At 37.4% G+C, this 26,387-nt stretch overlaps 2 protein-coding genes across 2 annotated transcripts; both read right to left on the bottom strand.

The window, feature by feature from the left end:
- Positions 1-5,199: 5,199 nt before the first annotated feature.
- Positions 5,200-8,811, bottom strand: Otor (otoraplin). The gene is made up of 4 exons (XM_046434260.2): positions 8,670-8,811; positions 8,153-8,292; positions 7,258-7,365; positions 5,200-5,361 (listed from the first exon to the last, which is right to left on the bottom strand). Exons 1-4 carry the CDS (start codon positions 8,782-8,784, stop codon positions 5,338-5,340), a joined length of 387 nt encoding a protein of 128 aa, XP_046290216.1. The 5' UTR covers positions 8,785-8,811; the 3' UTR covers positions 5,200-5,337.
- Positions 8,812-16,271: 7,460 nt separating this feature from the next.
- Snrpb2 (small nuclear ribonucleoprotein polypeptide B2) lies at positions 16,272-26,141 on the bottom strand. The gene is made up of 7 exons (XM_046434462.2): positions 25,989-26,141; positions 24,147-24,235; positions 23,240-23,412; positions 18,942-19,082; positions 17,834-17,884; positions 17,184-17,272; positions 16,272-16,648 (listed from the first exon to the last, which is right to left on the bottom strand). Exons 2-7 carry the CDS (start codon positions 24,208-24,210, stop codon positions 16,489-16,491), a joined length of 678 nt encoding a protein of 225 aa, XP_046290418.1. The 5' UTR covers positions 24,211-24,235; positions 25,989-26,141; the 3' UTR covers positions 16,272-16,488.
- Between the last annotated feature and the right edge of the window lie 246 nt (positions 26,142-26,387).

The raw sequence follows: 26,387 nt of genomic DNA, 5'->3' as shown, positions 1-26,387 counted from the left end.
TGGTATTTGTAGGTGGGGCAGCTTAGAAGATATCAGAAGGCCTGAAATTGTATTTCAAGAGTAAGACAAGTATTATAGGTTGTAGTCATTTCTTTTTTTCTTTTTCTCGCTCTCTTTTCCTCTCTGTTTTCAAATAGATGAGGTTGGTGATTGAAGGAATGAGATTTTCTTCATACTTACTCCTATTTCTTCTCTCCACTCAGAGCTGAAATACTTACCCCCTTCTGGGATTTGTTTAAATACTACATGAACAGGCTTACTATTTCCCTGCCTTGAATCTGATCCATGAGGGCATATACACCCCCTCTATCAATAAACATGAGAAGAAATAATGGGCCATATTTATCTAAGGTCAGGAAAGGGTGACGCTAAAGAGGCTGACACTCTTTTTTTATTTTTATTTTTTTAGTTGTAGATGGACACAATACCTTTATTTTATTTTTACATGGTGCTGAGGATAGAACCCAGGGCCTTCCAAATTCGAGGCAAGCACTCTACCACTGAGCTACAGCCCCAGCCCAAGGCTGACACTCTTAAGATTATCTTTCTTTCCACTTATGACGTGTATAGGGCTTTTCTAAAACCTTGCTTCCAGAAAACTACTGCTAGATTTAGTTGCCTTGTTCATTGGGAACACTGAACTAAATCAACTGTGACTCAGAAATTTTTCATGCAAACAGTGTCTTCACAAAAGCATTTGGGAGTGGGTGGTGAAATGAAGAGACCTGCCATCACCAGGAAGTTTCTGATAAAAGTCTACTTGTAAATTGCCATTTCTGAAAATTACTTCAGATACACTGTTGCTCTTTGATAAATCACACAGAAAGTCCGAAAAAAAAAAAAAAAAAAACCCTTGCTAGACCTGATTTGGAAAGGGTCTTATGAATTCATAGTCAGAAATTTAAAGGATGGGTTTCTAGTCTTAATATTTGATGGGGCTTCTGATTTCTAATTTACCTCATACAGCTTTGCAAAAAAGCAAAACAGCACTCCTAACCACTCGTTCCTTGAACAAGAGACAACTTTTTAACAAAGAAGGTTATTACCACAGGAATAAGCATATTATGCTACCTTATCTTCAGAATTGAGCTCCCAGTGTGTTCACAGATTACCAAAGCCCTGCTTTAAATTGCCCTTTCTTGTCATTTGCTAAATGCTTGTTCCCAGGAAGTAGCCAGGAAATTCAAAAGTCAGTGCCTTGAAAATTAGGTTTTCTGCAGATCTAAAGACCCATTAATTAGGTCAAGGCTAATAGTTTCTGCAGGATAAAGGTTTTCTTCAAAAGGATTCCTGGCCACTTATGTATTAGTCATCCCAAGGACAAGCACTCAGAGGAATGGCTGAAGTCAAGTGAAGTCACTATTGGCTGGGAATGGAACAATAGGGTGAGGCCTGGATGCCCCCTACCTTTTGCAACATTTTTGGAGAACCCTAGAGGGTGAGAGGGAGAGGACAAAGTAGGAACATAAGGGTGCTTGTAAAGGAAGCACCTGTACCTCCCTGATTTGTTCTCTTTTGCCAAGGCTTAAAAGAAAAATCTGACAAAGCACCAGACACTTCTCCAATAATGAAGTCAGGAAAGATGAACCACCCCAGACTTGAAGAATAACATTTGTCATGCTCACGTGTAGGCACACACCGGTGCTGGTGTGTGCACATGCATGCTTGCCTCATTGTGCTTGCAGCATGTATTTGCAACATGCCTTGTAGATAATTTCAGAAAAATCTGAGGACTAACATAAGTTGTCACGTCTCACGACTAAACCAGTCAGGGTCACTCCAAGTGAATTTGGGGAATAAATAAAGACATAGACACAGAAAGTACCTTTTCTTTGGGTTCAATGACCGCTCCTCAGCTGCAGCTCCCACAAGGGGGACAAGGCAGGCAAGAAAAGAGAGCGAGGAGCACATGCTGAACTTTTTTAGTGGGGAGAAGCCATTTAAATGAGACAAGGGGTAGGATTACAAAAGAACAGGTGAGTGTAGCTCAACTCCGGTGGGTGATGCCTATACCTGGAGCCACACCTTGCTATCTGAGCTGGGGTAACACCCAAGTTATTGCAGTCTGGCACTATCATGGTCAGTGCCCAGGGCATTAGGACTTGAAGGTCTGCATCCAGGGCAGCTCCCAACAATTAGTGTTCTGGAATTAAAAGATGCTCAAGATATACTTTAATTTACTTTTAAAAGCAGTTTTTCAGAGGTCTCAAAAAACTTAAAGTTGTCTCACTTTTTATTTAAATTTAATTACAAACCTACTGTGGATGGTGCACTCCACTGGGTGATACCTACAGTGTCTTATTTAACTTAATCTTCATAATTATGTTCAAAGTTAGTTATTATTACCCCCAAAGGCATTATTATTCTCACTTTGTAAATGAGTGAAATGGGAAGATAGAGGGTGGTCACAAAAATAAAAAGCTTGGCCATTATTCCTCACAATGTAAAATAATGCCAAAGAAACCTACAATGGTCCATATTACACGACATGTATTCTGTTGATTTTGACATCATTTGGGGAAACCAATCCAATGTAACTTTTTCAAATTGCTTATATTATTTATAGAATTATTTAACATAAAAAGGTATACCCAACATCTAATCATCTAGACAGAATAAACTGCTGATTTGTATGCACCTCACATCCGTGCATATTCATTTGGAAGAGTAGAAGACACTGTGCCTTCATCTCCAGGTGGATACTTGCTGCTATGGGCAGTGGAGGTGTCCTCTCTTCCTGGTGGTCACCTAGGCTGTTACTGTATGTGGCCAGAGACTTGGACTTCCAACACCACAAGAGCAGAGGGACAGTTCATAGCACTACAGTAGCCACAAATGCCATCAGGTATGGAAACCCTAGCCTCTCACACTGTGATAAGACACTCCCTTTTTGAGGTCAGTTTTCCCAGAGGTGTTGCTGTTTATGCTCTTTCCAGAATGGGTATATGCATGGGAAGCAATCCTACTTCATTGAGCCTAGATGTGAGAACTTTGCATGCCCACACCCACCTGCCTATAGATCTCACAGGTAAGCAAATTTTATATAATATCTAATATGTGGATTCTTATAAAACGTGGTGGGATGTAGTTAACTGACACATCAGTGCCAATAAAGGGCTGTGGGCAGAACTAGGAATTATAATCAAAATTGTACTCATACATTTCATACCACGTCATTGAGTTGCTAGTGGAATGACTTTGGAATATTTCAGATAATTTCAGGTGATTTTGATATAAAATTCCTAAAGTGTATGCACTCTGGAGAGTGTCACAAATATCTTTGATTTAGAAATTTCATATGATCAGAATCAGTACCTTTGATTTTTATCAGTAAAATATCTAGCATGTTATAGCAGCAGAGTGGGAATTCTGCTGCAGATGCCCTAAGCATGGGAGTGAGGCTGGAAGCCTGAGGCCAGATGAATGGTGAAATGAGGGTGTGGGGCGTCTCAAGGGGCAAAGGGGAGCCAGCAACTGAGAGGCAGAAAGAAACAGAAGTAGGAGTAATATCTGTTTTAAAATTGTGCTGTGAGCCCTAGATGCCAGATGATATCTGAAAACTTTTATGAAATGAAGTTAGCTAGAGTCCTGTAAACTGTGGGTGTTTTATAGATTTTCTTTTTGCTTTCCTTTTTACTCTCTCTCTCTCTTTTTTCTTTTCTTTTTTGTACTATTTTACTGAATGACCTCCCTAAAAACTTGGTAAAATGACATTCACTTAAAGCCATAGTGAACACAACTGAAAAATGACCCTGGCCCAAGACTCTGACTTGCCTTAAATGTTCTCTTCTGCTTCCTTCTTCACGCTTGTGGGATGACCAGATCATAGAAAACTGAAAAGCTATTCCATTCCCAAACAGTCTGTATATCCAAAGGTCAAATGTTGATTTTTTTTTAAATCCCAGAAACTTTCTTTTTTAAGCAGATTAGATTTAAATTACATATGAACAAACAAAACTTCACAAGTAAATCAAAATAATGACATTAGTGATACACAATTACAGTGCAGACTTCCAGCTAACTATAGAAAAACTTGTGGGCCTTTCAGAACTACAAAATCTGTATTCCCTCATCAGATATTTTTGACACATCATACTTGACTAGAGGAATCTGCACAGAAAGAAGAAATTAAAAATTGAAATAGAAGTAGAGAAGAAGCCCACAGACATTTTTTGACTTTGTCATTTGATGAATGGAAGCTTGAAACATCAGTGAGAGCACTATTAAGGGGAAACTGTTCCATTGAAAGTGTAGTAAAGCCAGGTGCAGTAGCACACAACTGCAATTCCAGTGCCTCAGGAGGCGGAGGCAGGAGGATTGCAAGTTCAAGGCCATTCTCAGCAACTAAGCAAGGCTCTAAGCAACTTAGTGAGACCCTGTCTCAAAATACAAAAATAAAAAAGACTGGAGATGTAACTCAGTGGTAAAGTGCCCCTGAGTTCAATCTCCAGTACTGAGAAGGAAGGAAGGAAGGAAGGAAGGAAGGAAGGAAGGAAGGAAGGAAGGAAGGAAGGAAGGAAGGAAAAGAAAGAAAAGAAAGAAAGAAAGGAAAGAAGGAAGGAGTGAAAACCTCCAAGGGACTGGGAATGTGGCTCAGTGGAAGAGCAATGGCCCAGCAAGCTTGAGGTCCCTTGCACGCGCTCACACACACACACACAAAGTTATTTCCATAAACTGCCCTCTTCTAGTACATACAGATATACACATATAGTTATTCAAATTTGGAGGGAGGTAAGTTGATTATTTAAAAGGTAAAGTTATTTAATCGAAATAATATGTGAAATTATTTTAAAAGTTCAGAAACATAGTTAAAACATCTGAGTCTAAAAACTTCTTTTTTTAAAATTCCCAACAACTTCACATCCAAAATTATAATTATTAAAAGTAATAATACTAGAATACTCCTTAATAATGTAATTACTTTAGATATATTCTTAATGCTCCATATAGCCAGAGAGACAAATAACTAGGAACCATGATTTCCAAAGGTAAAACCTAGGGCTCACCAAGTTTATGTACAGGGTGTCAAAGAGCTGGGAAGAATTACTATCTAGAAATAACTAGAAATAAATCATCTTCTACATGCATTCCCATGTAAAAGAAGATTCTCTAGTTTGAAAACGAATTCTTCAGTTTCAATTCCGTCCTGTTTGTGGAAAGACCATACCCACAGTAAAAAAGGCTGAGTTGAAAATCCTCTTTTATTCCACCTCCAGACCCAAGACCCAGACCCTCTTGAAACAAAAGTCAGAAATTAGAGATAGGCACTTCTTTGTTATTTTGGCTTTTTTCTTCATTTTTGGTGTTTCATTTTTTATCTGAAGTTTTAGCTTATTTTTATTCACAGAAGAAGTCGATATCCTGAAAGAGAAAAAGAGAGAGAAAGAAAAGATTGAACTGAGAAGGTAGGGCCAGAAGACAGATATAAGTTCTTTCTTTAAAATCATATCCAATCAAAGAGAAATCTGGATTTAAAAGAAATAAAGGCCAGACTCCAAAGAATATGAAATAATTACCACTTCAAGTCAAAAGCTGCTTAAAATGAAAGTCCTCAAATAAACTTTTTTTTTAAATTTTTTATTGTTGGTTGTTCAAAACATTACAAATTTCTTGACATATCATATTCCACACTTTGATTCAAGTGGGTTATGAACTCCCACCTTCACCCCATACACAGATTGCAGAATCACATCAGTTACACATCCATTGATTTACATATTGCCATACTAGTGTCTGTTGTGCTCCGCTGCCTTTCCCATCCTCCACCATCCCCCCCCCACCTCTCCCCTCCCCTCCCCTCCTCTCTCTCTACCCCCTCCACTGTATAACCCTGAGGGTCTCCTTCCATTTCCATGCAATTTCCCTTCTCTCTCCCTTTCCCTCCCACCTCTCATCCCTGTTAAATGTTAATCTTCTTCTCCTGCTCTTCGTCCCTACTCTGATCTTAGTTACTCTCCTTATATCAAAGAAGACATTTGGCATTTGTTTTTTAGGGATTGGCTAGCTTCACTTAGCATAATCTGCTCTAATGCCATCCATTTCCCTGCAAATTCTATGATTTTGTCATTTTTTTAATGCAGAGTAATACTCCATTGTGTATAAATGCCACATTTTTTTTATCCATTCGTCTATTGAAGGGCATCTAGGTTGGTTCCACAGTCTTGCTATTGTGAATTGTGCTGCTATGAACATCGATGTAGCAGTGTCCCTGTAGCATGCTCTTTTTAGGTCTTTAGGGAATAGACCAAGAAGGGGAATAGCTGGGTCAAATGGTGGCTCCATTCCCAGCTTTCCAAGAAATCTCCATACTGCTTTCCAAATTGGCTGCACCAATTTGCAGTCAAATAAACTTTTAATTTATGGTTATTTGACAGATCAAGCTTAGTCCTAAGAAGCGCTGACAAGTGAGTGGTATTTGTATAGGCTAGGCAATATTTGAAACACAGTAATTAGCTTTGGGAAAAATCTCTTCAAAACAACTACCGTGCAAAGCAGCTCAGAAAAATCTTTTTTTTTTTTTTTTTTTTTTTTGCCATGAGTTTACCAGAACCCAGGGCTCTGGAAAGAGTATGAGTGCACTTCATACTTGAGTCTATTTGTCACAAAAATAAGGCATTCAAAGATTTTTCTAGAATGTTTTGATTTTTATCAAAAAACAGGTGCTAATCCCCCCCATCTGTCTTTTATAAATATGTGTAAACTGTCAGTGAGAGTCAGTTTATATTATTTTAGTTTCTTTCTTTATGACATGGAATCCTTTCAGGATGATTCACATATAAAACAAAGGAGTACTGTATTGTATGCTTGAAATTTGCTAAGAAGGTAGATCTGAAGTGCTTTAAATACACACATATAAACACAAAAGTAACTATGTGAGGTAACAGATGTTAACCAGCTTGATTGTGATGATCATTTCACCATTCATACTATATCAAAACATCAAGTTTTACCCCTTAAATATATACAGTTGTTACTGGTCAGTTATATCCCCAACAACACAGAAAAAAATAAAGTTAAAACAAAAATAATAAACTTTTAAAAAGAGGGGTGGGCTAGGGAGTTGCAGGAGTATTGCACTAATATTCAATACAAATAGTTGATTTAAATGTCCCCCCAAACCTCACTATTTCTGGCAAGTTGGCATTGGAAATAGAGGGCTTTTCCAACACATCTTGTAGGTCGCATGATGCATTTTTAGCACTAGCCTATATTACCCCAAGATCTGAGACCTCTAATGTTCACTTCTGAGATGCTTACCGTAGTGGGAACTTCTTTGGTGGCTTCCTGGTACACATGTTGCTCCTTGACCAGGTTGCTGGGGAAATAACCCACAATTCCCATTTCATCCTGATGATCACCATAAACCTGAATACCCAAAAGAGGATCAGTTAGGGCAAAACCTGCAGGTATCCTCTTTGCTGATAAAAAGAATTTCGTAACTACTAGCACCTCCCTTTCACTCTGGTTTCCAGGGAACTCAGTCAAAGTTGGAACTTCATTTATATCAGATAAGCCTGAAATCTTTTAGGAATCCATAAAAAATAATAATAAAGTCGGTAATTTTTTAAAGTATTTACTTGAAACTTTTGTTTTAAAGGATATCTATTTCTCAGTATACAACAATTCAAATGAAAGTATACTTGGAATGCATTTCAATCTAATTCTTCATTACCTTAGAACCTCTTTGGGATTGCCAACCAAGATGTAAACCAACCTTGCTTCATCTCTCCCCAGGGTCTGGCCCTGTGTATTTTAACTGAAGAAAACAGATTCTTTGGAATGAAAGTGGGTACTAAAGTTTCCTAAAAGGATATTTTAACTTAGACTAACTGCCAGCACACATATCTTTTACTTGGCAAGTTCTCTGGAACATTTTTGAATAAAATTCAAACTCTTTGGGATGTCCAAGTCCCAATGTTTATGGTTTTATTCTTGCCAAAACATCACATTAACCTGCCTTTGGTTTTGTTATGAAATTACCTTTGATTCTTTAAAATGCAACAATAGCAATACACCTGAATTTTTGCATTTACAATTTCCAATTGTTTTTAACAGTTTTAAGCATTAAAATGGGTTTCAGATAGGTAATTGAGGAAAAATTAAGAGCAACATGTGTGAAGATATGTGTATGTTTTTAATAATCTCATCTTACACTGCCAGCCCAAAACTCTCCAGCTTCATTTTCTTTCACCAGCTTTGAGTAAACATAGATTTGCTGCCCTTTTTTAACATTAATGAATCTACAGTCTGGGGCATTGTAATCTTCTTGAGCACTAGCCAGAGAAATAGTATCTGGAAGAAAAGAAAATTGAATTTACTACATTTTATAAGCATGTTAAAAAAAACAAAACTAGAAAATCAGAGTGACTCACACATCCCAGTTTGCAACTGGGTTCAACTCACAAAGAGTAAGTGAACCAAAATATTAGTGCTGCAACAACATCTTAGAAAAGTGAATTCTCCATAGTCAGACCCCAAGAGCATGGACCAGGATGTGCAATGCTGATAACACAGACATTGAAGAAAATTCACTTGGAAGTACAATTCGATTTTGTGCTGTTAGTGGATATATTGGAGATATATATATATATATATATATATATATATATATATATAATATAATATAACATAATGATAATGAAAAGCATAAAAAAAGAAAAATTCCTTACAGACACACTCCTCATCTGCACACAGCTTCTTGGAAGCAAGTCTCTCCATAAATACTCCATGCACAGCACATATAGCCACAAGACCCAGAAGGAGAAGTAATATTATTCTTGCCATCTTCCTTTCTTTCTGTTTTGACTGACCTCTAGGACTGGAAGTGGGGACTGACTTCAGTGGTTCCTGTCTTTTATGTGAAAACCAGACCTCTGGGCAAATACCCCTGTCCAATAGGAAGGGTCAACCCCCCCTCCCCCGACTCCTCCACCCTGTTTTCATAACAGGCTACTGGACTCCAGCAGCTATTCAGCATTTGATATTCCAAAGAGAGCCAAATTCCATATCATTTTTACACACAAATGATATTCAGAATTGTGCCCTATTGTTAAAGCCACATTTAGTTGTGATTTATTGCATCAATCAACAGGACATTGGTGAAAGGACCATGAGAATTTTAAACTAGTTTTTTAAAAATTATTTTTTAGGTCAGCCCTCATAATTTTCAGTTTATGAGCAAAGATGTGCTATAGAAATCTGTTGAAAATGTGAGAGCTATATCTTTTTTTTTTTACATCTTTATTTTATTTTTAAGTGGTGCTGAGGATCCAACCCAGCGCCCCGTGCATGCCAGGTGAGCGCACTACCGCTTGAGCCACATCCCCAGCCCGAGAGCTATATTTTTACTACAAATAATTTTTTTAAGTTTTCTTTTTAGTTGTTGATGGACCTTTATTTTATTTGGGGGTTGGGGCGGGGTGCTGGGGATTGAACTCAGGGGCACTTGACTACTCAGACACATCCCCAGCCTTATTTTTTGTATTTTATTTAGAGACAGGGTCTCACCCAGTTGCTTAGTGCCTCGCTTTTGCTGAGGCTGGCTTTGAACTTGCAATCCTCCTGCTTCTACCTCCCGAGCTGCTGGGATTACAGGTATGCACCTCTGAGCCCTGCAGTCCTTCATTTTATTTATATGTGGTGCTGAGAATCAAACTCAGTGCCTCACACATGCTAGGGAAGTGCTCTACCACTAAATTGCAGTCCCAGCCCCTAATACAAATAATTTTGATTCAAGCAAATCCAATAATAAAATCTGAATTTATATAACAGACAAGTAAAGGATTCTTATATTTACAAATCCTTTCTGATAAGATTCTTAGAAGTCATGTTTTTCCTGGGCCAGACATACATTATAACATACACCCAGACCCTACCAATAGGGACACGAAGAGATATGTGGGTTGGGGGAAATGGGGTCATACTTTCTTCTCTGTATGTTAGTTTTCTATTACCTGAGATAATAACAAATACCTGAGATAATCAATTTATAAGGCAATGAAGTTTATTTTGGATTTCAGTTGGGGAGTTTTCAGTTCAAGATCAGTTGGTCCCATTGCTTTGGACCTGTGGCAAGGCAGCACACTATGGCAGAGAAAAACTGCTCACCTCATGGTCAGAAAGCAGAAGAGGAAGAAGAAGAGGGCAGGGACACACAGTGTCCTTCAAGGGGAGACCCCCAATAACTACTCCTCATCCTGTCCTTGTGTTTCATAATCCTAACCTTATTGAGAGAGATTATCTATCTTTGAATGCATCTATATAATTATATTAAAAAACATGAATTTACAGTGGAGACTCAAGTTATGATTCAATAGCTTTGAGTTTATCTAGCTTTACCCAGTTGCTTAGTATAATCATCTTCACCAGTTCCATTAACCTCAGTGTATTAACTTTTTGCTCAAAATTCTCATCAGTTACCAAATTCTAGAAAGGAAGGCTTCAAGAGGGTGGAAGGGGAAAAGAAAATTCCATCAAACTAGGATCTTCCGGCCTTTCTTTCTTACCCATCTTTGGGAATGCATTCCAAGTAATGATCGGAGGGAGAAGATGTTATATAATATAATGGGTTTCAATTTTGGCTGTATATTAGAATCATCTGGGAAACATTTTTAACTACCCTTGATCAATGTATATCCCAGATAATTAATCAAAATCTCTAGGAGTGAAACTCAGTCCAATATTTTTTAAATTCCTGGGGTGATTACAGTGTGAGCCAAGGTTAAGAACTAACAAAGCAGATTACTTTTATGAAGGTTATAATAATTAGGTCATTTACTCAAATAATATTTTTCAAAGGTAGTATATTGATGAATAGGATATGGTATAAAACAAGAAATTTGTAAGAAGCATACATCTCCATTTTAAACTTAAAGGCTTATAGAATCTTCTGTTTGAATATTTAATAAGCATTTTATTTCTTGAAAATGTATCCAGTGAATACTAATGAAGACTGTGAAGCCCTGGCTAAAATTTTTTTACTGTATTTGGAGCAGTATTTCTCAAACTTTAATGTGCATATATGAATCACTTGAGACTCTTGCTAAGGTTGCATTGAGTTGGAGAAGTCTATTGCAAAGGTTTAGATTCACATTTAACATGTTTGGGGTGAGGTCTGAGATTTTATTTTTATGAGTAAAGGTCTGAGGAGCATACTGGTGACAAATGGCAGGTCCCCAGAGTCTCTGTCATAATAATTTGTTTAGTGAGTTTTAATTTAATAAAATCTAGGGATTTTCCCTAGCAGGGGAGAATGCATCTGTGTATGTATACATACTTCAGCATACGATTTCAGAGAGATCATGCATTCATAAATATTGAGTGAATGTTTATTTTTTATGTTCCAAGTTTTTCTGGGTACTAGAGTGATGAACAAGAGAAACATGTTCTTGCCTCAGGACTTTCATGGTAGTCTGAGACAAATCACCAAGTAAATAAACCAAGCTATCAGTTAATACATGCTTTTTGACAGTGTACCACAGTTTGGTGATATTGGCATTGGGTTGGAGGAACATACAGAATGTTTTTTTTAAATGTCTATCTAGGGAGGCATCTTGATCAGAAACCTGAATGCTAGTATCTGGAGAAAAAAACATCCCAGGCAATAAGCTTAGAGATCCTGAAGCACAAATGAGTTTAATGTTATCAAAAAAGAGTCATCTGTGAGAAGAAACAGCAAGTGAGAAAGAGAGATGGGAGATGAAACCTGAAAGGTAGAGATCCTACAGGACTTTGGAGGCCACAGCAAGGAGACTGCTTCTACCCTTTCCATTCTCCTGCCTATCCTTAGACCCTACAGGAGTCTCTATTTAATAATTCTTCAGATGGGACATCTATTTGGAAACTGAAGGAAAAAGATGTCATTGGAAGATTAAAGGTGCCCAGAGTACATCTGAAAACACAGAGGAAGGAGGTGAGCAAGCTCCAGACAGACTCTTACTGAACCTCCAGTGACCACAGTTCCTTGAGACAGCTGCTAGGCACAACTGCTTGCTGTGTTATTGAAAGTTCAAATTTCTATTTGCAAATTTTTACCTGACAGCCTCTAGTCTCCATCCTGCCTCTGTCTACTGCAGATGCCTTCTAGGTCCTCCCAGGATGAGCCTAAAAGGCTTGGCATTTCTTTTATTTCTTCACTCTCAAAAGACCAATAAAAACTTCACATTTAGTCACCTGGAATCCCAGAGGCTTAGGAGGTTGAGAGAGGAGGATTGCAAGTTTTAGGCTAGCCTCAACAATTTAGCCAGAATCTGTCCCAACAAATAAAAAGGGCTTGGCAAGTAGCTCAGTAAAGTACCCCTGGGTTGAACCCAGTACCAAAACAAAGAAAAAACAAAACAAAAAACAAACAAAACCCACTTCATGTTAGCATTAACCCATTTGTTAGGCTGTGATAGCTTGAATGTGGCTTTGTCATTTTATTCTGCTTTGGGGGCCTGTACGTCGTGTAGCAATTCGTTTATGCAGTTCCATTTCTTAAGAGTGTCTCTTAACAGCAATTGTCTTTTAACTCTCCCATGTTGAGGATTGGTTTGAGATTGTAACAGTTTGTAAAACAGCTGCCTGATCAGGAATAAGATTTAATTGATGTTTCCATCTTCCCAAAGATACTTTTAGGCCCCTAGATTATAGGAAGGAAAAATGCACCAACATTCTATTTTCAAAAATGATTTCTAATTCATCCTTTCCTTGGCACAAAACAAGAAATAGATTTAAAACCCCAATTCTAACTTGACAGCATGAGATAGCTTTTCTTCACTGTGACCATATACCTGACAAGAACAACTTAGAGGAGGAAAAGTTTGTTTTGGCTCATGGTTTCAGACATCTCAGTCCATTGGTCAACTGACTCCATTGGTCTGGGCCAAAGGTGAGGTGGAACATCATGGTGGAAGGGTGTGGCAGAGGAAAGCAGCAAGGAAGGGGAGGGGAAGGAAAAGGAGAAAGGGGGAAGAGAGGAAAGGAAAGCGAAAGGGTGGGGAAGCTTGAAGCCTTCCAGGGCAAGTCCCCAGTGACCCACCTCCTCCAGCCATGCTCCATCTGCTTACAATTACTGCCCACTAGTCCTTTCAAATTGTTATTCTATTAAATGTATTTATTCATGAATGGGCTTATATCCCTCACAATCCAATAATTCCCTAAATGCTCCACCTCTGAACCTTGCTGCATTAGGAACCATGCTTTCAACAAACTTTTGGGGGGACATTTTAGATCCAAACCATAACAGACAGTGATGAGTGGAAATAGAACTGGACTACAATTTCTGTGTGACCTTGAGCAGGGTGGTTAATAAAGGAAGGTTACTTTGGCTATTGTGTGCCTGAGCTTCCTTGTCCATAATGAAGGTATTAAATAAAACAAGCTTCCAAATCAGGGCCAAGTGTATAAAAGATCCTCCTCAAGAAATAATACAAACACACACACACACACACACCCCAAACCCTTTCATATACAAACAATAAAATTTTATCACATACACATACATATATCCTAAACAATAAAACCTTTTTATTATATTTTGCTTCACTAAGTATCCTTTGGATTTTACCACAAATTATTTAGTAATATGAATTCTTGTCCCTCATTCTGTGAGTTGACCATATCTGGGGGTGAGGGGATGATGAGTTCTGCTCCGAAATCATCAACTAAGTCAGAGAGAGCATCCTGACTGAGATCTCTATTCAAGAAACAATTGATGAGGACAGAGATCCACTTTTACAAAAACTTGTTGTCTTTGTATCCTAATGCTAGAAAAACCTTTGGGGCTTGGGCCTTCTTTAATTCACTGATATATTTCTAGTGCCTGGAACAGTATCTGGTACATAACAGGTACTCAGTAAATATTTGTTGAATAGATGGAATTCTGTACTGGTGCTTTAAATTTGGTGACTTCTAGTAGTGTCCCTCTCCATGAGAAAGAAGTCCAGAAGCAGGCAAGTGGGAGTAACATAAACTTAACTTTACATGTCTCTATGATCCATGAGCATTTTGATACTAAATTTTGGAAGTCTTAGAGGAGGTTGCTGTAGTTTGGATCTTGAAAATCCCTCAAAATATGTTAAAGGATTGTACTCAGGGTGGCTCTATTGAAAGGTGGTGAAACCTTTGAGGGGTTGGGCCTAGGGGGATGGACTCAAGAGACATGGTAACTACATGCAACATGATCCTGGATAGACTTCTTGGATGTTATTGGGTTATCAGCAAAATTTGGATTGGATGACAATAAGGAATTGATGTTGCTTTGATTTTGATGTTTGTATTGCAGTTATGCGGGACAGTGATCTTTTACTTAGGAAATACATTGAAGTATTAAGGGGTAATTGGGAGTCAAGTAACCTTAGTCTCAAATGGTTTAGAAATGTTAACAATTGGATAATCTTGAAGTGTTTATGGGAGTTCTGTATTCTATTTTTGTTAATTTTCACATATTTGGAAATTCTATCAAAATTTTAAAAATTAAAATGTATTTTAGTATCACTCTTCTGATCAAGATCTACCACAACATACAGCCACATACACTTGTACGTAAATAAACTGGAAAGAATACAATGGCCAATCCATTGATGGAACAAAATGCTGATCCATGCAACAATATAGATCCATCTTAAAAGCATTCTGAACAGGGCAGACTATGGGGACAGAAAGCTGATAGGTGGTTGTTTAGGGCTGAACATGGGAAGAATTGACTCCAAAGGAGCACAAGGAAATATCATTGGATGATGAAATGCTCTGCCTCTTGATTACTACATGACTATATATAATTGCCAAAAGTAGTTAAATGGAACACTAAAATGGGTGACTTTTACTGTATATGAATTGTAATTCAATTTTACAATCATCTCCCAATTTCATTAAAATATAAATGATTCCTTAAAAAGCCTATACAATCCGCTTCTATAATCCTCTCCCCTCCTTTCTCGTTATCACACCACCCTAGCAACCCTGGCCTTTCTACTTGCTCTGATAAATCAACTTAAAGAATGGCCCACAGCTTTGAATCAGGCTATGAAATATTTTCTATTTTGAAACAAACACAGTGATGAGAGTAAGAATATTTAATAACAAAATTGCCATAACATCCAAGAGCATGGTCCTTTTTCTAATAATCACTGTTGATGTATCTTACCAAAGTACATGAGCTTGACAACTGGGTTAAGAAAATCATTCAGCAGAATCCAACGCTGAATGTGGCAATTTAAGGAATAAAAAATGATTTTGCCTCGTAATGAAAAAGTGGCCTTTCCACAAGTATATAATACAAATTCTAAGTGATAAGGGAAAGTCATATTCAAGGAAATACTAAAGCAAGAACACCAAAAAATAATAGCTTAATGTGTTATACTTGCAAAAAGTTGTCTACTTCTAAAGATACCCAAGATTTTAAACAGGGGTTATCAATATCTAATGAAAAAATTGGTATTTAAGCATTACAGAGGTAGAAAAGATTAATGCTAGCAACTCTTTGTCAATCTAAAGATTATAATCACAAAATCTTCCACTGGAGATCCCCGAATAATGAAACTAGATTTTAACTAAGCAATAGTCCTGCCCCCAAACCAAATGCCAAATGTTTTCTTTGATATAAGGAGGCTGATTCATAGTGGGATAGGGAGGGGAAGCATGGGAGGAATAGACGAACTCTAGATAGGGCAGTGGGGTTGGAGGGGAAGGGAGGGGGCATGGAATTATTATTGAAAGTACATGTATGAAGGCACAAATTGATGTGAATATACTGTGTATACAATCATAGATATGAAAAATTGTGCTCTAGATGTGTGATAAAAATTGTAATGCATTCCGCTGTGATATATACATAAATTAAAAATTAAAAAAAGAAATAGTTCTGCCCCAAGAGGGAAGAGAAAAAAAATGCAAAATTTGAAGACAGCAGTCCCTTTTCTTCTGTTTTCCTAGACAACAGTAAGCTCAGTTACTCACAAATGGCCTTTATCCAATTAAATACTGCATGACAAGATTCGTGAAATCCCTACTACCAGCAAAATACTCTGCAAATTTAGATACTGCTCAGGTCTCATTTTCTTGTAATACCCAGATGTTCATTTTAACTATCAAGATAAGTCATTTACTAGCTGCTATTCACTAATTCTGTTTACCCTTTGTTAAAATGATTCAATGTTGCTGTATCATTAGCTGTTCCAAAATAACAACAGAAAAACATATCAATACAGAGTTTTCTATGATTTAAAATGTGTTCTAAACTAGAATAAGCATCTGATGACAGGGTAATGGGCCAATAAATGAAGCATTATATGTACAGAATACAAAGAGAAGTTTATTGTACAAAATTAAGGCCTTCACATTTCATAGTTCACTCAGGCTAAAGAAAGAATGGTTGAATTTTTAAGTCTTTCATAAAAATTTCACTTTCACTTCTCCCCAACCTCCAACCATTAAAATGACCTGGCCAAATGTTATCAAAACAAACACCATAAATAATACCAAGTCCATTAAAGATGACTATCCCAAATGTTATTTCTTGGCATAGGTGATCTTCATAGCATGGGATGGTGTGATCTTAAACCCTTGTAAAGCATCCCTGGCAGCTCCAGCCTGTCCGTCATTTTCAAATTCAACAAAAGCAATGTCATGCCTCCCAGGTACCAGACGCACTTCCTTAAAACCAGGGAACCTAAGAAGAATAAAAACAACTCATATATGTATGCGAATACATAAATATCTGCTTTCTGTTTAAAATGTAGATAATTTGTTGACATTGGTTTAGGAAAAGTAACCATATCACACCAAGAATCCCGAGTAGGATGGAAGAGCATAAGATATAACTAAATGCCATGAAAAACTGCATATACTGGGCTGAGCACGTGCTCAATGATAGAGTGCCTTGCAAATACTAAACTCTGGGTCTAGTCCCTAGTACCACAAAAACAGAAAAATTAAGAACTGAAAAAAACCATGCTAATTTTATTTCCACCACTCTATCAAAGCCGTACTCCCTGCTTTACTCATTTAATCAGAACTAATAATTCAAACATTAGATGAAATTTAGATTTTTATTTGCTAAATATGTAGATTGGCTTCAATCTGTGATTAATTCTGGACCAAATCAAATGAACCTGTAAGGAACTGCTGTTGTGGGATGACAAATGGATGCAACCCATGGAAGTGCTATTTGTCCTGTCAGGAGGCTTGTTTATGAGAAAACTTACTGATTAAACAGCATGGACAACATCATCTCATTAGTCTCTTCTGGTAAATTATTAAGGAACAAAATATAGTTTGGAGGGTAATCAGGGACCTATTTAAGAAATAAAGAAAAAAAAAAAAAAAAGAAGCAAAGTTAGCTTGTAAGTATACACAGCACTGTAAGCCATTTGGTTCTCACAGGAAAACCTAAACTTCAGAGGGCTATACACCAATATAGGCTTGTGAAATCTTACGACACCAAACAATGAAGCCAAAAAGCAATGGCACTGGAGAAATATTTATTTCTCCAAACAGCAACTTAAAGACACAAACATTCAAATTAAGACATCCCAAGTTTGGAACAATGCAATCTTATTACAGGTTTTAAGTACTTAATAGTAATTAAGGCAATATTTATGATTTAAGCATCTGGAGGTCAATCATATTTGGAGAATTTTGTCACCTAGAGTACGTAATTGAAGTACACTAATAAAACCAAAAAAGGCTTCCTCTTAAATGAATTTAAAATGTTTTAAGAAATGAGTTTCTTAAAATAGCATGCAACTTAACATATGTCTTATAGGTGAAATAATTTTGGTTTTGGACATGCAAGTTATTGTTATGATTTTTACGATTTTGTTTTAAAGAAAGCATCACATGGAAAAAATATTACCTGAGGATTCGGTGTTGAATTTCCTTGGGGATTAGCTGAATTTGGTATTCCCTAAACAAAAGAAATAGGGGTACAGGTAAGCTTTTCAATTTCTTTAAAAGGGCAAAAGGCATATATAACATAAAAATAACATTAATTTTTAAAGGTATATTATTCCATTTGATTTTACTTTAAGAACCTACATTTTTATTCTGATTCAAATATTCATGTATTTAATTCAGCCATTACTTTTGAAACGTCTAACCCTAAATTTCAAGGACCATATCATAAAATTTAACTTCCAATCTTTAAAATTATGGAGAAATACATAACAGAGGAAAAAAATGAGGACTGGTCTTACTTAAAAATAGATAAATAAACCCAACTCTATATAAGCATTATACTTAGTGAAATTGATTTCTAACCACTTTCAATCCAGAAGTAACTACCTTTTGGATAGTAATTTGCTTTTATCTGGTATTTCAAATTAGATTTTATATTCCTGAATTATTCAAAGAAAGTTTTGAGAGGAGTACACATGATTAAAGATAATATCCGCAGTACTATTTACAGGCAACAGAACTTGAGGAGTAAACCAAGAGGTATTAATGTGTTTTGAAGAAAGATGAAATTAAATTTCATGCAAAGAATAAAACTATTTTTAAAATCTCTATATGAAAAGACTTATATTTTAATTTACTGCTAAAATATAAACACTGGAATTTTAGAATTCAGTTCATTTCAACTTCTTAAAATTCCACTTTTTAAACACACATGTATACAATAAATACATGCCTCAAAGATCCTCCTGTCTATGACAAGAATCCATCAAGTTTCCTCCCACCTCCCAGGTTGTGGGGGGGTGGGGCAGGTGGGCTACGGACGGTTTTTATCCCAAGGGCGCTTTACTACTGAGCTATATCCCCAACCCTTTAAAAAAAATTTTTTTTAAGGCAGGGTCTCACTAAGTTGCTTAGGACCTTGCTAAATTGCTGAGGCTGGTATCTAATTTGCGATCCTCCTGCCTTGGCCTCCCAAGTCACTGGAATTATAGCCGTCCACCACAAGGCCTGATTTTTTCTATCAAGTTCTTAACATCAAAAAAATATGAACTTTTATTCTGTCTTACCTGACCAGGCTTTTTGTTTGCAGTTGCTGCAGTCTGTTCCACAGTTTTGGCTTTTTTCTTTTCTTTTTTCTTTTCTTTATCAGCAAAAGTGCCTCGCATTTTAGATATTATATCAGAATCTGTTTTTGCATACTGGATTCGCTGTTTTAATTGTATGAAAACAGATTACATCTCATTATGCCGAAGGCTACTTACACTAGTCATTAATGATTCAAATTCCATTACACAAATACACTATAAGAGAATCTTACACACATCCCTAAGGAAATCATCAAAATACACTGAGTGCCAAATGAAAATACAGTGTGGTCTACGATTTACAAGTAAGACAAAGATTCAACTGTGTATACGCAAAGAAAAATTATACATATTCAAATGGGAAAAACCAGACTCTGTAATATTTGTGTTTCTGCTTCTCTCCATCTGGTAAGAGAAAACTGCATTAGAAACTTGCCTACCTCTTACCAGCCACTCTCATTAGAAGGGTCCACATGTACCAAACCAGCCTTGGAATGTGTCATCTAGAATTTGTTAGTTTTAATGGTTCAAGTATTAAAAACTGGGAATGACTTCCCTTTGAATGTGGGGTTCCCCTGCAAATTCCTAACCCCCATATTGGGGCTTGAACCCAGGGGCACTCTACCACTAAGCTACATCTCTAGCCCTTTTTTATTTTGAGACAGGGTTGCTAAATTGCTTAAGTTGGCCTTGAGCTTGTGATCTCAGCCTTCTGAGTGGCTGGTATGTGCTACCAAGCCCAGCTGAATCTATCATTTTTTTTTTTTTAAATGAAATGACTTTAACAGCAGCATCAACTTAGATTTAAAAAAATTTTTTAAGGGAACAAAAGGATAGCATTACAGCTACTAATGTGAGGCCACTTGCTTCATTCTTACCATGTCAGAGCCAGCAGGAACCAAAGTGCCTTTGAGGACATAGAAGCACTCAAAACCACTAGTCTAAGATGGCATTTCAACTACAGTGTGGAATTTAATTGCCTGGAAAAACTGCGGTAAATTTGGGTGAGTCCAGAGATTTTGTACTTTTAATAAGCACAAGAGGATGGCGATGCTACAGGCTCGGAAAACAACTTTTTTAGTGTGGCCCTGGCCTAAAGCATCACCACCCAGCTAATTCAACATCAATAAACTATCCAAAATTTTTTACAATGAATTAAACTGTTATCTGGGGTACAATTATCTGCAAACTCCAAATTCCATTTCAAGCAAACACTTCTACTCTGGAGCTGAAAGAGCAACCACCTCTCTTATCACATCAAACACAATAGTCCTACAATTAGCATCTAAAATTGCCTTGTATACAAGAATTTGATCTTGGTCTGAAAAGAAAAAATACCATGTAAAATGATCTGGATTAGAAGGCAGGAAACTTGTCAAAACCAAGAGCAATTCTTTCTTTTCCTTTATTTCAACTGGAGATGAATGTGGTAGAGAAACAAGGGGAAAGATGGCCTAGCACCATACTTCAGAACCCCAGGCCTTTTCTGCATGGGCTAGGCCGCTGAACTTCTTTAGCTCTAGGTGTACTTATTCTTGCAAGCAGCTCTGCTAGTCTTGCCATCATGATCTAATCAAAGCAGACAAGCTGACAGCTCACACTAAATTCTAACTTGATTCCAAGTATGTTCTCCCAACTCACTAGGTCTTCAACTTGTCTCTGACCTAAACAGACCTTAGGTGACCTGATTTCTCCTTATGATACTGTCACCTGTGAAAATATATGATCTCAGCAACAGTTCTTAACTAGCTGGTCTAAGCCAGTGATTTTCAACTAAAGGCAATTTTGCTTCCTGGAGACAGATGCATTCTCAGGAGAAACTGCTGGCTGACATGCTATGCTCCTAGCATCTAGTGGGCAGAGGCCAGGGATGCTACTAAATACCCTACAATGAACAAAAAGGAACCTTACAACAAAGTATTATTTGGTTCAAAACATCATCAAAAATGTTAGCATTTAGAAACCCTGACCTAAACTAAATATCAGAAAAGATAAAAATTCATTTGTAACTTACAGATAGAGAAGGCCAAGATATACATTTATATATGTTTATATTATATATATTATAGGTTTCATGACAAAGATGATTCTACTTTACTGAGGTATTTTTGGAATTAAGTAAATAAATGTCCTCGAATCACAAAAAATAATTTTGTTCAGAATTACAAATGAAAGCAAATTTTCTTTCTTTTTTAGTATATTGAGGTTAAAACAGAAGAGCAACTAAAAGCAGTTAAAGAAACATAAATGAGAAAGTTCAAAGAATTTCATTCCTCCTCTTCTAGAAATATGGCAGACCTGCTACTTTCCTGAAGGCAGGAAAAAAACCTCCAAAATGCCTTCATATAAAATCAGACAGACAGACATTTTCCACTGATATTAAATAATTAGTTGGCAATATGAGGCTGGTGCCAAAAAAGCAAATGATTTCCACCTTTCCTGTATCTGAGTAAACAGGAACACTCAAAACTGTCATCTCTTGGGCTGGGGATGTGGCTCAAGCAGTAGCGCGCTCGCCTGGCATGCGCGTGGCCCGGGTTTGATCCTCAGCACCATATACAAAGATGTTGTGTCCGCCGAAAACTAAAAAATAAATATTAAAATTCTCTCTCTAAAAAAAAACAAAAACAAACAAACAAACAAAAAAACCTGTCATCTCCACTCAGCCACTCAGGGAAAAGCCTAAAACCCAATCTTATGTGCCTACCAACTGAGAACTCAATTATGCTATTTCTTCATACTAGTAAGAAAGTTCAGCTGGTTTCAGAAAATGACAATTTACTCAAACTCAGGGAACAGCAGGATGTAGAACAGGGTCCTTAAACTAAGAGTCCACAGCTAACACTACCTGATTTTATAAATTATGTCTGTCTTGATACAACACAGTCATACCCATTCATTTTCACCTCATCTCCTGCTGCTTTTCTTGTTATGTTGGCAGAATTCCATGAGTAGCTGCAACAAAGATCACCTGGATAGCAAAATCCATAATATTTACTATCTGACCCTTTATAGAAAGTTTAACTCCTAGCATAAGAAAAAATAAAATCACAAGACTAGGTGTTAGGAGATGTTTTTAAGTTCTGATGCTGCCCCTGGTTATATTAATATAATCTGGATGATCAAATAATATTTCTGTGCCTGATTCTTCATCTGTGAAAAGAAGGGATGATCATACCAGTGTACTACACAACAAACAGTCTGTGGGCCAAATCCAGTCATTCTGTTTTGATATGGCTTGTTTTGTAACTTAAGAATTTTTTAAATACAATTTTAAAGGCAGGTAAAACACACACACACACAAGAACACGAAACAGAAATTGTATGTGACCCACAGAGTCAAAAGCATTTCTTATCTAGTCCTTTTAGAGCATTTGTTAATACCTGTTTAGGGTAAAGGAAATCCAACCTGCTTATACATTAAAACTGACCATAGGTACAGAATCTATCAGTGGCAGAACCAGAATGAGGACCCAGACCCTCTGAACCCTGGGCCTTGATTCTCTCTCCAAGACCCCTCCACACCACATTCTAATTCCTGAGGAAAATCAGTTTGTAATCAATATCTAAGGTAGTTTACTTGCTCACATTTGTAGGACCCTCGCTTTTTACTGTTTCTACTATTACACAGTCCACTACCACCTCTGACCTGAACAAGAGTTTACTGATTGAGTTCCCTGCTCTCCGTCTGGCCCTACAACAATCCAATGTTCAACCATCAGCTAAATGTGAATCTCACTGTCACTCCCGAGTTTAAAGCACTTCATGCATAGCTATTTCATTTCCACTCATGTGACTCATAAAACTTGTCAGTTTAAAATCTATGACTTTTCCTTAAGGTACTGCTCTTTCTATACTGCATAGCTTCTGATACGCAGTATTTCCCCACAGTATTTGCTGAAACTTCAGTCTGGATTTCCTTTTTCACCCACAATTTTTGTTTTTTGTTGTTTTTACAAGTTTAAAAGAGAGATTTCTTCTTAAATCTTCTGGGTTATTATTAATTCTAGGTTTTATAAGGTAAGAATATTACCTGTATAGTCATTTTTTAAAATGCTGTATGTCTCAATGTACTTTGGTTCTACCCATTTAAACTGGCATAAATTAGGAGTATATGACTCTACTAGTATATTTCTATAAAAATAACATAAAGCAAACCTAAATACCCTCTAAAATGCATAATTAAAAGCAGAAAGCAATAGCCACAGTTTCAAGTTGACATTCACAAGTTTACTATACAACTAACAGTGATTAAAGTTGAAATAATAAGATTATCTCACCATTGGTTTACCATAAAATGGAAATCCTTGTAACTGTCTCAAAGCATTTGTGGATGAGCCTAGTTCCTTAAAAATAACAAAGGCTTGCCCTCTCATCTTCATCGTCTTTAAAGCCACTATATCTACCACATGCCCAAACTGAGAAAAAAGGGCATATAGGGATCTCTTCAATTCTGTTCAAATAGAAGGAAAAACAAGTCATTTGTGAATGAAACAATGACAAAATTCTTCATAAAATGGCACTGTATTGAGTGCCCTACTATTCATTTATTTAGTTCTACAGTTATTTTAATAAAAACACATCATATTATTCCCAATATTGAGACCACAATGAGTAAATCCAAATCTCATTCACTGTCAGGCTCTACCTATTTCTATTTTTAAAAAGTTTTAAATGCCTTACATAAAATAAACTATTATTTCAGGCACTAAGAAAAATGACTAGATGAGAAGTTTTGGAGCTGTATAATTCTTAATACAGTAGTGAATAAACACATTTGAGCAGGGAGTGGTGTTGAGGACTGAACCCAGGGCACTCTATCACTGAGCTACATCATAAGACCTCTTTAATTTTTGAGATCAGGTCTCACTAAGTTGCCAAGGTTGGTCCTGAATTTGAGATTCTCCTGCTTCAGCCTCCCTAGTCATGGAGATTATAAGTATGTGTCACTGTACTTGGCAATAAATATGTTTTAGTTTTATTTTTGTTTTTGATGGGGAGGATAGGATACTGGGAATTTTGAGGCAGGGTCTCACCAAGTTGCTTAGGACCTAGCTAAATTGCTGAAGCTTGCCTCAAACTTTCGATCCTGCCTCAGTCTCCCTAGTTGCTGTAATTCCATGCATGCACCATTGTGCCCAACTAACACATTTTTAGTTGTGAACAAATATTTTAAAAAGCACATACCTTCTTTTTTAATTTTGTCATTCATATTGTTGATATAAATTGTATGATTTGGTCTGATATCCATGTTTGGGTCAGATTCTTCAAGTAGCCTAAAGAGATAATAAATAATCTGTTATCAACAAGAATTAGATCATATTGGAATGCAGCAAAAGGACATAACACAAAGGTTATTAATCTTTCAATTCTCCTTCAATCTCAAATGTCAGAAACTATCAGTTGGCAGTAGACTTTACTTCTTCCCCAGTATTTGCTAGTACTCTTTTTTAGGCAAAACAATAATGCTCAGGCTCAAAACTTGGTAGAACAAGCTAGATGTGGTAGCACACATGCCTGCACTTTTAGCTATTCCAGACACTGAGACAAGGAGGATCACAAGTTACAAATCAGCTTCAGCAACTTTTGCTGGGGAATGTTAAGTCAGTGAAACAGCACCCCTGGGTTCAATCCCCAGTAGCACAAAATGAATAAATAAATTAATTTAAAACTTGGTGGATCAGCAGTACATAACCATATTCTAATAACCTCATTTTATTCAAAATAATACTTTCATATTTACCTTCCACTTAGGAGAAATGATAGTTTTTTCACCTGCCTGATATAACTTCTTTTTCGATGCTTTAAAAATTTAGATATGAAGAAAAATGAAAAAGAGACCAGCAAACATATATCTAGTATCATCATGACAGATCATTAAATGAAGTTTGCAAAGTCCTTCACAGGTACACCTATATAGAACTTTCATGCCTATTTTAATTTATATACATCATCACCAAGGTTGACTCTAAGGTTACCGCTAACCAATGTGAAGTAATGGAGTTCAGAGAGAAAAGTGTTGCATGATGGTTAAGAGCTCAGATTCTAGTGCCAACCAGATAGGAACTCAAACCTTGTCTATGGTTCTAACTAGCTGTTTCACGGAAGTTAAGTTCCTTAATCTCTCGGATCTTCATCTGTAAAATGGGAATAGTAACAGTACCTACCCAATAGAACTCTTGCATTGTCAAAAAGCACCTAGTAGCTAATATTATCAGTCACTGAAAGTTAGGGGGACTTGCCCAATGTAACACACCTAATAAGCAGCAGGCCTGAGAATTCAGCCCTTGCCTTCTTCCCCACCCCCATACTTTTCTTTCACATTCGCCACATTATTTCATGCTCATATTTAAATACCTCATATTCCACATAGTTTTTAGCAGAAAACTGTGAACATATTTTATTTCCTCAGTGTCCCACATATTCCTTTATCTCACAAATATTACGATGTATACGAACGTCACATGATGACTTACCAGGGAAGAGTAATACTTATGCAGAAAACAGAATGAAAGATATCGCCTCTCAAAAACTGGGAACCCCCTAAACTGAAACTTGGAGAAGGGCTGGGGGTCACGAAGTAGACAACTAGTAGGAAGTTGACCGAAGTCAAAATGAAGGAGAGAGACCAGAGTGGAGGTTCTTGCAGTATCTAGAAGTTGACGGTGGGCTGGATTCGTGAAGGGACACCCGAAAATACTACACCCCCCGCCTCCGCAATCCAAGAGAGCTGCTGAAAGTCACCTGAAAGTGCAGTGAACTAAATGCAAACGCCAAGCACAAGCACATTATTATCCTTTACCTCGCAAGAGCAAGCTGCCTGCCTCTCCAAACATCCGCACGTTTGCCAAATGCCCGGGTCCGAAGCCCAAAGGAGCTGCCACAAATTCCAAGCCCCAACCTGTCGCACTAGAGAGGAGGCTCCTAAATTCGGAGGGCCTTGCCACGCCAGCCCGTTAGTCTTGATCTCTTCCTCGCCCCCACGCCCACTCCTTCGCAAACCAGTGGTCAGATGCGTCCTGAACCCACCTTCGTGTCTCGTCTGCTCCGGTTCAAACAGCGGAGAATCGGGCCAGCTTCAGCAGCAACCACAACCGAAAGGTACAAGCCGCTTCTACCCACCTGAGGCCTAAGAAGCCAAAGCCGGAAACAGAGGCAGGCACCGGAAGTAAGGCTACCGCGCTTCTCAGTCGAGCGCCGACAGGTCGAGAAGCCGAGCTCCGAGTCGATCGATGCCACCAGATCTCGGGCAGGCACGGCTAAGAATCTCTCCGCGCATGCGTATGCCTGGCGCGGTAAGGGAGGGGAGGAGGGAGATGGCGGGAAAGGGGAATGGGGAAGGGAAAGAGATTGTCTGGAAATTTAACTGGGGTCCTAGAGCCATACTGTGAGGGAAAAAGGAAGGGAAGTGATTCATTTCCTTTACCA

The sequence above is a fragment of the Marmota monax genome, unplaced genomic scaffold (assembly GCF_021218885.2).
Source record: "Marmota monax isolate L192 unplaced genomic scaffold, Marmota_monax_Labrador192_F-V1.1 WCK01_AAM20220418_F8-fsc00005, whole genome shotgun sequence".
Classification (NCBI taxonomy): domain Eukaryota; kingdom Metazoa; phylum Chordata; class Mammalia; order Rodentia; family Sciuridae; genus Marmota; species Marmota monax.
This window is presented reverse-complemented; position numbering and strand designations above follow the sequence as displayed.